Genomic DNA, 10,684 nt, shown 5'->3' with positions numbered 1-10,684 from the left:
CAAACACACACACACACACACACACACACACACACACACACACACACACACACACACACACACACACAGTCCACCTTCTCGACGATGCGGTTGTCCTTGTCGAGCTGCTGCAGACCAATCCAGTCCTCGGTGTAGATGGGCTGCTGGCGCATGGGCACAATCTCCTTCATCGCGCCCTCCTTGAAGTACCCAAACTGCGAACTCTCCCGTGGCACCACCATCGTATCCTCAGAGAACCTGAACACGTGCAGTCAGGCGGGCGAGGTGTTGGAGGTATTGTAGGGTGAAGGGGGTGACATAAAGCGGTGTTCAAGTCACGCAGACGCACAGCACAAAGAGACACGCACGCAGCAGAGACAAGCAGACAGACAGGCAGGCAGAGAAACAGACAGGCAGGCAGGTAGAGAGACAGATGGACAGTCGCGCGCACACACACCGACACCGAGACAGACACACACCGACACCGACACCGACACACACACATACACACACACAGACACACACACACAGACACACACACACAGACACAGATGCACACACACACACACACACAGAGATGCACACACACACACACACACACACACACACACACACACACACAAACATGCGCACTCGATAAGGACGAAGCGGTTGAGGGAGGCGAGGTTTTGCTTGTATGTGGCGTTCTTCGTGGCCCGCTCGTTGTTCAGGTCCGCGAGGAAGATATTCTTCTCAAGGTACTTCTGCTCGACAGCGAAGGGGCGGGGGAAGAAGCATGCAGGGTGCGTTTGTGTATGTTCGGGGGCGAGAGTGGACATCAGCCGGTGGCCAAGCAGGCAGTTCAACACACAAAACAGCAGACACGCACACACACATGCACGCACACATGATATACACAGAGAACAACAGATACACACACACATGATACACACACACGCACACATTCACATCCAGACAGAGACACGCCACACCCTTCGCACCTTGTACTCAAAGGCGGAGCGGAAATATTGCGCCTGCACGCTGTAGTTGCGAATGCCGTCAACGTATGCGCTGAGAGGAGAAAAGAAGCAGAGGCGGGGATGGCGTGGGTGAGGGTTGTATGGGCGAGGCAGTGCACCGGGGAGAGGCGCAGTGGGTGAGCAGTGGCAAAGGACATTGGTTGGGTTGTATTGTGACACGGCAACGCACACGTGCAATCACAACAGCGAGGACAGGCAAATTCGCACACAGACAGAGAGCGACACACACAGACAGAGAGCGACGCACACAGACACACACACACGGACACACAGACACAGATAAACGCAGATACACAGACACACACACACACACAGACACACAGACACACATATACACACACAGACACACAGATACACAGACACGCACCCGACGCTGAGGGCCTCGGCCATGAGCTGGCACAGAGTGGCGTTGGTGGCGGTGCAATGGGGGATGTCCGTCACACCTGTTGCATGGTGTCATGTCATGACACAACGTGTATGCGGTGGCACATACATGGCATGGCACGATCAAGCAAGCAACAAACGCGATTGAGCAGATGCTGTGCATTGCGGCGCAGAGCTGGCGCACAGTGAGGACCGCGAATCCAGACACAGCAAACAAGCGACAACAGCACGACGAGCACAACGAGCACAACGAGCACGGCACGGGTGTGTGAAGGTACCACACCCATGTGCTGTCCGCCCAGGGTGACGAGGTTGTGCACGGGAGGATCGTTGCAGCGCTGCACGTATGCCCGCAGAAACTGCAGCACATGGGCGAACGCGGCAAGGGAAACAGGAGATGATGTGTGAGCATGCACAGAATGGGAGGACATGCGAACACAAACAAACAAACAAACAAGCAAACAAAAAGGGCAAGAGGCACGTCAACACAAGCCAGCAAACAGGCAAACAAACAAACACACAAACAAACGCACACACACACACACACACACAAACAAACAAGCAAACAAACAAAAACACACACGCACACACGCACACACACACACACACAAACAAACATGCACACACAAACAAACAAGCAAACAAACAAACAAACACGCACACAGACACACACAAACAAACACGCACACAGACACACAAACAAACAAGCAAACAAACAAACAAACACGCACACACACACACACACACACCTGCCCGCCCTGTGAGAAGCCGACGGCGTTGAAGCCATTCTTGAGGTTTGGATCGCTCTTCAGCTGCAGGTGTACGTGAAGAGGAATCGGGGCGTTACATTGTTACACAGTCGTCAGATGGCGCGCAGCAATCGCGGTTTGTATGTCCCTGGCACAAGCAGGGGGCGGCGATCGTAGGGCCGGTGTATGAGGGCGTGGCTGACCTTGGTGCAGATGTTGTCCACCTGCGTGTTGACGTTGCCGAAGAAGCCTTCAAACTCATCCTCAATCTCGTTCTTGCCAAGCATGATGCTGCCAGGTGATCGCGCGCATGTGTGGGTGAAGGGGAGTGGCAGCAGAGGATGCAAAGCGGGGATGAGGCGTGAAACGCAGATGAATGGAGAATAAGTGGCAGTGGGAAGGAAAAGAAGAGGCGCGAAAACATGCAGACAGTACATGCAACGCACCTGTACACGTAGATGTCTGGGAGGTGCTTCTCAATCTCCTTCTTCACGGCGCCCATGGAAAATGGAAGGCAGCACGTGTCACCCTACACAAGCAAGCCAACATTGGAGCAGTGGAAAGCCAAACATCGTTGAGTGAGGCTTGAACCGTGAACTTGTTGCGCAAAGACGAAGCACATACACACACACACAAGAATACAAACAAGTAGAGAACAACAACAACAACAACAACAACTTCAACAACAATTTCAACAACAACAACAACAACTTAAACAACAACAACAACAACAACAACAACTTAAACAACAACAACAACAACGACAACAACTTAAACAACAACAACAACAACGACAACAACTTAAACAACAACAACTTAATAAACAACAACTTAAACAACTTCAACAACAACAACAACAACAACAACAACAACACACCCACACACCTAGCCCCCCCTCCCCCACCCACCCACTCACGTACGCACCATGCCGTGCCACAACACGGTGGGTCGGATCGCGCTGGCATTTTCGCCTTCAACCGCAACTGCGACGCTGCCGCTGCCAGCGACAACAAGCACAGCCACAGCCACAGCCACCACAAAGCCACCCACAAAACGCTGCATCATCATCATCCTCACAAGTTTCTTTCTGTCTGTCGTTTGTCGTAAACTGAATTAAGTCGTAGTGTGGTTTTGACGAAGATAGACACGAGTTTTCGGCAAAGCAAAAAATAGTGTGGCGTGTTCCACGAAAAAATATGTGCGTGTGCTGACAGCGAGATATGATCAGTTCAACACGCGAGGTACGAGAGCCAACAACACGTGGGCCAAGATGGGATGATGGATATGAGGGGGATTGGTGTGTGCCTTGTTCTGCTTGTTCGAGTTTGTTGTTGCTGTTTTTGTGTTTTGACCGTCTATCTCACCACCATCCTCCCACTTCCACTTCTTTTGCTTCCCTCCCCTCCATCCTCCCCTTTTTTCCCATGCAGGAGTGCCATCGAAGCTACAAACGGAGAGACGATTGTTGCTCTCATAACGGCAGCAGCAGTGCTGCTTGCCGGCTTCGGGGAAAGTCCTCGGACACGGTACGCACAGTGTGCTCGTGTGTGTGTGTGTGTGTGTGTGTGTGTGTGTGTGTGTGTGCTCGTGTGTGGCTTGTTTGTGTGAACTGCATCTGTTCTCATGCGTGTGCGCCTCAAAGTTTACACCATGCAATTCTTCATCTCCTCACCCACTCACCCACTCACCCACTCTCTTACACAACACAACACATTACCCTACCGCTTGTCCCCTCTTTTCCCCTTTCTTTTACTTTCTTTGTTTGCCGACAGGGGCAGAAAGTGTCGGCCCTAACGGGCGCCAGCTGTCATGCCTGTGCTAGCGTTGACGCCGCCGTGGGCCTGGCCCCACGGTGAGCTGAGCGGAACCGGGCGTGGCAGCTTATGGTCGTAGCACAGTAATGCACTCGTCACCGGCATATTTATTCCCTCGTTGCGCTTTTTTTTGGACGAGGCGGCATGTTGGTTGCTGCGTTGCTTGTTGACGTTCCTTCTTAGCGTGGCCTCCCTTCACGTGTTCACTGCAGTCTCTGTTGTCGTCAGGCCTTGTTGCTGGTCAACTTGGTCGGTTGAGGGCGGGGGTTGTGCGTGTGTTCGTGTGTGTGGATGTGCAGCGTATGTTGTGTCTGTTCACTTGCGGCCAGTGTCCTGTGTGTCTTGCCTTGTCCTTGCAACCTGGGTTAGCCGTGTGATAACCCAACGAGGCTTATTCGCGTGTTGAACCACAAATTAAAAAAAAAAACCAACAAACAGCACTGAGCACCAACACGAGCACGTTATGTGTGTGACACAGGAACACAATGGTGTGCACGCATGATTTTGACACTCTGTGTGGCGATATTGTTTCATTCCACACAGCAACTTGTTCTCTCAACATGGATGTTTCATATGTTGTCTTCATTGGTTTCCATACACACCAAAAAACCACGAACCAAAAGCCGTGAGGTGGAGCCTCATCAAGCTGGGAGAACACCAATGCACTGGGCAAATACGGTGGTGGGTGCGAACTGCAACAGGCACATATACACAGGGACGGGAAGAGAGAAAGAGGCGCACACGCAAAAGGGGAACCACAGGACAGAAAGGGCAGGAGAAGCGACTGACCAAGGGCCACAGCACCCAGCCAACACGAAAAGACGAGAATGAGTGTTGCCCTGGGCGCACCCAAGGCAGCTTGTACATAACATCATGATACGCCCAGTCGACACAATTACAACTACCGCAACACAGCAACAGTAGAGGATACGACACACGGACGGACAGCAAAACAGAAAGGGGCAGTGTTAAGGGTGGTAGGTGTGTGTATGCTTATTCAAAAGCCTGTGAAGAAGAAGGAGCTTGTCACAGCCTCGGTGGTGGTGGTTGTGGAGGTAGTGGTGGTTGTAGTTGTGGTGGTTGTGGTGGTGGTGGTGGTGGTTGTCGTCCTGTTTGATGTTGCGGTGTGTGGCGGTGGAGACAGAGAGTGAGTTGTGGCGCAGTCGGTTGGTTGGGGGAAAGCACGCGGACGAAGCAGCACGTGTTTTGTGTTGTGGTGTGTGTTTTCAGAGTGCAAGGCAGGGAACAAGAGAGTAGGGTGGATTCATGACGTGCACACGACACACAGAGAAACACAGACACACAGACACAGGCAGGCACACAGACACACAGACACAGGCAGGCAGACACACACAGATACAGATACAAATACAGACACACACACAGATACAGATACAAATACAGACACACAGATACAGACACACACACAGAAGCGCACACATGCAGACACACTTACAGGGCCAGGCTTGATGCGAGGTAGCAGCAGTCGTAGCTCTCAGACTCGCAGGGCTCCATGGCGTGGCAGTTCTCACGGCCGGGGCTGCAGGGGAGGAGGTCGAATGTCTCGTTGTTGCCCGTGCACCACTCGCGCGTGACAAAGGCAATGAAGCCGTCCTCAGAGGCAAGCTCCTTGCGCGGGAGATCTGCCTGGGAAACGCCCTCGGGCACGTCGGCCGGGGTGAAGCGCACGCCGGTGTTGCTCGGCAGGCACGTGAACGGACCCTCGTCTGTGTTGTTGGCGGAGATGGACGAGGGAAAGGTATGCGTGTGGGGGGGGGGCGGGTTATGAGTGTGCGTGGAGGGGGGTGGGGGCGAGAAACGAGATGTCATGGGTTGTGGCAGACAGACAGACAGGCACACACACATACACACATTCACACATTCACACATTCACACATCACACATTACACACACATCACACACACACACACACACACACACACACATAACACAACACAAAATGCACCACTGACCGCAGTCGAGGTCGACAATGGCGCGGCAGCTGCCGGGGTGCTCTGGCGGGTTATCGTCCACGCACTCCAGGGCCTCCAGGCAGAAATCGCACTCCTCGTCGCAGCCCTCCGTGATCTCGTAGCCGAGGCGGCTGTCGGGGCACAGGCTCAGGCAAATGGGAACAAGCGTCTCTTCCGTGGCAATGTTGAAGCGGAAGCCCTGCATGCGTCGTCAAATGGGTTGTGCATGGATGGTACATGGGCGTGCATTGACGTGAGCCGTGAGCCGTGAGCCGTGAGCCGTGGGCCGTGAGACAGGTCAACACTCACCCACACACGCACACATACATATGGAAGGAGAGACATCCGCACTGTGTCTCCCCTTCTCTCCACTCGCATCCTCACAAACGTACACGCACGCACGCACGCACGCACGCAAACACGCAAACGTCCAACCGTACCTCGTGGGCGTTTGTGATTCTGACGCAGGGGTCCCTTGCGTGTGTCTTCTGGTCAATGTAGTCGCCAATAACATCAAAGCTCTCAATCTCCGACACAACCACCGCACCGCCTGGTTGGGTGCAAAGCACAAAGCGCGTGAGATGGAAGCAACTTTCTCATAAGGAACACCAACCACCACACAGCACACATGCAATCGTCCCACAGCAGAAGGTCCAAAGTCCCTCGCACACACACACACACACACACACACACACACACACACACACACAGACACAGACAGACACACACACAGACACAGACACACAGACACACACACACACACACAGTACAATAAGGCAGAACCCTGCAACGATAGCACAGGTACCGTCACCACACGGCACTCACGGCAGAGGGCGATGGACGCCAGGAAGGCGAGTGCAAAAACCGTCTTCATCATGATTGGCTGTGTGTGTGTGTTGTCGTGATATGCTGCAGTGCTGCAAAGCGAGGTCTGGCAAAGCGGAAGTGTCTGCTGCAGGCTCACAGATGCCACTCGAGTGTCTCTCTGTGTATGCGTGTGCGTGTGCGTGCGCGCGGGGGTATGGATGAATGGCCTTTTGTGGGCGCAGGGAGACCTCGCTCACGCGTGCGTGTGCGTGTGTGCGTGTGCACGATTGCACTGGGCGGCACTTGAGCAATTCCCTTGTTGCTTTTGTTGCCTTTGTTCCTTCGCGTCGCCGCGCATGGCGCTGGTGGCAGGGGTGTTGCTGTTGCTGGAGTGACCGCAGACTTCGTCTGCCAGTGTGGTTGGCTGCACTGTGCGGGACCTGGTTGGCGCAGCTCGGCGCTTGTTGCGGTGCGGGTGTCGGGAGTTGAATGAGCAACGCCGTCGTTCCCGTCTCGACCCGAGCAACGGGCCAGGGTCGGTGTGGCTTCTCCCCGGTGATGGCCCACCTCCCAGCAACGGACCACGGCTGCCTCCCCGCACTGCCACCGCTCGTTGTCCTGCATCACCGCCCGTTGTCGTGCACCCACTCAAAGTCAATTTTGCCTTTTTTCTTTTGTTGTTGACACAAAGGCAAAGTTGCCTTTTTGGTGCGATTTGTTTTTGTGCTTCTTGTGAATGAAGGTGTCGTGTGTGGCACATGCAACATGTGACCCCCATATGCGACAGACACATCCATGACTCTGTCACATCAAGCGCACAATCAAACAGAACCCCTCCCCACATGTTGCTTCGCACACCCACCATGTGTTGTTTGTTGCAGATTGTTGCTATTGTGCGTAACACAGGAAACGGGAAAAGCGGCACGCAAAGAAGGGAAGGGTGGCGTGTGGTTAGAGGCGCATCGCCAAAAGGGACAGCGAGCACTAACACAAGGACCAAAGCAGGTGATGGACAAGAACAGCAACGGGTGAAGCGGGAAGGACCTAAGATTGGGCGAGTAATTCACACACAGATCAAAAGGGGAGAGGGAGAGAGGGAGAGCGGGAGAGAGGGAGAGAGGGAGAGAGACAACGCACGCACACAGACAGAGACGCACACATACACCCAGACACACATTCACGCACAGGCAAGCAGGCAAGCAGGCACACGCACACGCACACACACACACACACACACACACACATAGACACGCACAGCACGACGTGAAAGCGCACGGCTTCATTGTGGTCATCAGGAGAGGGGGTCAGCAGAACGGCCTAACGTAGGGAAAGCGAAAGCGAAAGAACAGGGCAGTGTCTCGGGGGTCTCGGGTGCGCATACACATGGAATTGGGGGGGGGGTTATCAGCATTGCAGATCAGGCAAGAAAGGGGCGAAGTGACATGGGCACAAACAAGAAGCAACAGTGAACACAAAAACACGCGCACAAGCGGAAACAGAAGCGGACGAACGAACACAGACACACACAGACACACAGACACAAACACACACACACACACACACACAGACACACAGACACACACACACACACACACAGACACACACAAATACAGACACAGACACACACACACACACACAATCACATCCAATATCATACAATCACACACACACACAATCACTTGTGCATGCCGAGGAAAGAGGAGACGAGGGGAACGGAGCGGGTGGCCAGGCTGAGGCCAAAGGCGCTCGGAAGAGAGAGCAGCGTCACTGCAAACCACTTGAGCGAGCCGTGCACCTGCCACCCTTGCAATGCCGTCTGCCAGAACATGACCACGGGGATGTGCAGCATGTACACGCCAAAGGTGGCGCCGCTCATCTTGCGCGTGCTCTTGTTCTCGTAGCTGGCGTGCCGCATGCTTGCAGACAGCAGGCCAAACGTGGCGTGCACGCACACAACAGACTCTAGCACGCACAGCGCCAGCGAGTGCCACGTGCACCCGCCTTTAAACGCCGAGATGAGGCTGTGGTTCCCTTCAATATGCGCGCGGCCCACCAGAAACAGCGCCGTCCAGCCGCCAGCCACCGCAAGCGACGTGCGTTCTGCCCTGTGCGTGGACTTGAGCGTGCACCCTAGTCGCGCAAATGCAACACCAAGCAGAAAGTTGAGCACGTACTGCGGGTAGCGTGCGGGCTTGACATATGTAAGCGCAAAGTCCAGTCGCTCGTCGAGGGGATGGCGGATCCTGACGGCCCACGTGACGGCGCCCGTGATGAGACCAGCAACCACAGCCACGCGCCACACGCGACCCGTGCTGTGCTGCTGCTGCTGCTGCTGCTGCTGCTGCTGCTGCTGCTGCTGCTGCTGCTGCTGCTTATGGACAGGTCTCCTCCGCTGGTGCTGCGCCTGTGTGCCGTTCGTATCGCGCAATCTGTGCCCCGCACCATCCAGCACAACCATGGCTGAGCTGTTAGCATCCCTGCTGCTGTTGGAACTGCTGTCAGTGTTGTTGTTGTTGTTGTTGTTGTTGTTGTTGTTGTTGTTGTTGTTGTTGTTGTTGTTGTTGTTGTTGTTGTTTCGGCTATCGCCACCCACAATATCACGTGTACTCGCGCTGCTGCGCATAGTGTCTGGGGAGCACGCCCAGCCGCGTGCGCGGGCATGCTGCTCAACCCGCGCAACAAGCGGTCGTGCAAGCGTCCACGCCGCCGTGAGGCCCAGCAGCGTCTCAACAAACCACATGTGGATCTTGGAGCACAGTGGCACGCTGAGGCCGGTGTGCAGCCACTGAAAGTGCTGCGGATGCCGCAGGCCCAGCCAGTGGCTGGTGTAGAACTCCCACCACCCAACCGTGGCTGCATCTGGCGCATGCGAGTGCACGCGGTAGGCGTAGTAGAAGCACGTCGGGTTGACAATGTGCAGCATGGTCATCAGCGGCACGAACAGCCGCCGGATGCGGTGTTTCCAGAACGCCCACACATCACTGCGCTGCAGCGACAGTTCAGTAAAGTACCCGGAGAGCGTGAAGAAGATGGGAACCGCAAACGCCTCGCTCAACGCAAAGAACCCGCCAAGCCAGTCTGTCTGATGTTCGCTCACAAGAATCCACGGTCCTACATACACAGCGCGCGCGGCGTGAGTGAATGAGTGAGCGAGTGTGAGTGCGTGAGAAAGTGTGTGTGTGTGTGCATGTGTGAGTGCGTGAGAAAGTGTGTGAGTGAGTGAGTGAGCGTGTGTGTGTGCATGTGAGAGAAAGTGCATGTGTGTGTGTGTGCAGTGGCAGTGAGAGGCATCGCCCACTGATGTCGGCTGCTTCACATCAGTAAACACATCTACAACCCCACGATTGTATCTTACAAAGCACACATCACACATCACACACCACACACACACACACACATCATCACATCACAGCACAGCACATCACATCACACCTGCGTTTCCATATGGCATGCCAGCGTGGTGGGCGACGATGATGGTGCTCAGTCCAATGCGGAGGTTGTTTATGCCCTGTCGCTCATCACGGCTCTTTGACAGCTGCACGTACGGGGCAAGCCAGTCCCGTACCCACTCAAGCATCGCCCGCCCTTGCCCTCGTGTGGTGCCTCAGTCAGCGTCTCCGTGATGTGATGATGGGGGTGGGAAGGGTGGGAAAAACGAACGGGCGATCTCCTTCACACGGCGTGGGTTGCTGTTTGCGGAAATTCAGCTCAAAGCATTAGGGAAAATTCTACAACGCGGATGGGTGATTTGTGCAATTTTGCCAAACCACCTGTTGGTTGGTGGTCCTTCCTGTCTGCGTTGTTGACATGCCATTTTCCACACAAGCAACCAAAGAAGCAAACACTCTGCACTGCACGTCTCTCTCTCTCTCTCTCTCTCCTCATCCAAAGGCGAACCATGCAGGCGTGCGTTGATGGCGGCAATGTAGCTGCTGCCGTTCAGGTAGCTGAGCGGTGCA

At 54.6% G+C, this 10,684-nt stretch overlaps 5 protein-coding genes across 5 annotated transcripts in view; 2 read left to right on the top strand and 3 right to left on the bottom strand.

Annotated features, from left to right (window-relative positions):
• PTSG_12953 (palmitoyl-protein thioesterase 1) overlaps positions 1–3,275 on the bottom strand; it is a 4,513-nt gene extending 1,238 nt beyond the window's left edge. The window contains exons 1-9 of the mRNA XM_004989222.1: positions 3,056–3,275; positions 2,578–2,660; positions 2,335–2,422; positions 2,132–2,194; positions 1,666–1,741; positions 1,366–1,441; positions 960–1,029; positions 613–722; positions 75–237 (exon numbers count right to left, since the gene is read on the bottom strand). Of these exons, the coding sequence (XP_004989279.1) occupies positions 75–237; positions 613–722; positions 960–1,029; positions 1,366–1,441; positions 1,666–1,741; positions 2,132–2,194; positions 2,335–2,422; positions 2,578–2,660; positions 3,056–3,202 (876 nt within the window). The 5' untranslated portion in view covers positions 3,203–3,275. The remainder of the gene's footprint in view (positions 1–74; positions 238–612; positions 723–959; positions 1,030–1,365; positions 1,442–1,665; positions 1,742–2,131; positions 2,195–2,334; positions 2,423–2,577; positions 2,661–3,055) is intronic.
• Positions 3,276–3,278: 3 nt separating this feature from the next.
• On the top strand, positions 3,279–4,386 carry PTSG_09922 (uncharacterized protein). Its single transcript, XM_004989221.1, has 3 exons — positions 3,279–3,372; positions 3,562–3,657; positions 3,904–4,386. The coding sequence occupies exons 1-3, from the start codon at positions 3,352–3,354 to the stop codon at positions 3,985–3,987; spliced, it is 201 nt and encodes a 66-aa protein (XP_004989278.1). The 5' UTR covers positions 3,279–3,351; the 3' UTR covers positions 3,988–4,386.
• Positions 4,387–4,508: 122 nt separating this feature from the next.
• On the bottom strand, positions 4,509–7,379 carry PTSG_09921 (uncharacterized protein). The gene is made up of 5 exons (XM_004989220.1): positions 6,744–7,379; positions 6,359–6,468; positions 5,919–6,117; positions 5,402–5,672; positions 4,509–5,054 (listed from the first exon to the last, which is right to left on the bottom strand). The coding sequence occupies exons 1-5, from the start codon at positions 6,793–6,795 to the stop codon at positions 4,943–4,945; spliced, it is 744 nt and encodes a 247-aa protein (XP_004989277.1). The 5' UTR covers positions 6,796–7,379; the 3' UTR covers positions 4,509–4,942.
• Positions 7,380–8,339: 960 nt separating this feature from the next.
• On the bottom strand, positions 8,340–10,423 carry PTSG_09920 (uncharacterized protein). The gene is made up of 3 exons (XM_004989219.1): positions 10,158–10,423; positions 9,319–9,836; positions 8,340–9,129 (listed from the first exon to the last, which is right to left on the bottom strand). The coding sequence occupies exons 1-3, from the start codon at positions 10,300–10,302 to the stop codon at positions 8,401–8,403; spliced, it is 1,392 nt and encodes a 463-aa protein (XP_004989276.1). The 5' UTR covers positions 10,303–10,423; the 3' UTR covers positions 8,340–8,400.
• A 132-nt stretch (positions 10,424–10,555) lies between these two features.
• Positions 10,556–10,684, top strand: part of PTSG_09919 (uncharacterized protein) — a 1,979-nt gene continuing 1,850 nt past the window's right edge. Inside the window, exon 1 of the mRNA XM_004989218.1 lies at positions 10,556–10,684. This exon is cut by the window's right edge and continues 148 nt beyond it. Within this exon, the coding sequence (XP_004989275.1) occupies positions 10,624–10,684 (61 nt within the window). The 5' untranslated portion in view covers positions 10,556–10,623.

This window comes from Salpingoeca rosetta (genome assembly GCF_000188695.1).
Source record: "Salpingoeca rosetta unplaced genomic scaffold supercont1.30, whole genome shotgun sequence".
Taxonomy (NCBI): domain Eukaryota; class Choanoflagellata; order Craspedida; family Salpingoecidae; genus Salpingoeca; species Salpingoeca rosetta.
Note: the sequence above shows the minus strand (reverse complement) of the source record. Positions and strands in the feature narration are given on the sequence as shown.

Bases quoted from the DNA above. Each gene is read 5' to 3' on its own strand.
- PTSG_09920 (XM_004989219.1), bottom strand. From the start codon at position 10,302: ATGCTTGAGTGGGTACGGGACTGGCTTGCCCCGTACGTGCAGCTGTCA. The intron at 9,837-10,157 runs GTGTGATGTGAT...CTGTGTATGTAG, and splicing joins CATGCCATATGGAAACGCAG to GACCGTGGATTCTTGTGAGC. The intron at 9,130-9,318 runs GTGGGTGGCGAT...AACGGCACACAG, and splicing joins GCGCGAGTACACGTGATATT to GCGCAGCACCAGCGGAGGAG.
- PTSG_09921 (XM_004989220.1), bottom strand. From the start codon at position 6,795: ATGATGAAGACGGTTTTTGCACTCGCCTTCCTGGCGTCCATCGCCCTC. The intron at 6,469-6,743 runs GTGAGTGCCGTG...GCACCCAACCAG, and splicing joins GGCGTCCATCGCCCTCTGCC to GCGGTGCGGTGGTTGTGTCG. The intron at 6,118-6,358 runs GTACGGTTGGAC...CGACGCATGCAG, and splicing joins GAATCACAAACGCCCACGAG to GGCTTCCGCTTCAACATTGC.
- PTSG_09922 (XM_004989221.1), top strand. From the start codon at position 3,352: ATGATCAGTTCAACACGCGAG. The intron at 3,373-3,561 runs GTACGAGAGCCA...TTTCCCATGCAG, and splicing joins TGATCAGTTCAACACGCGAG to GAGTGCCATCGAAGCTACAA. The intron at 3,658-3,903 runs GTACGCACAGTG...GTTTGCCGACAG, and splicing joins GGGGAAAGTCCTCGGACACG to GGGCAGAAAGTGTCGGCCCT.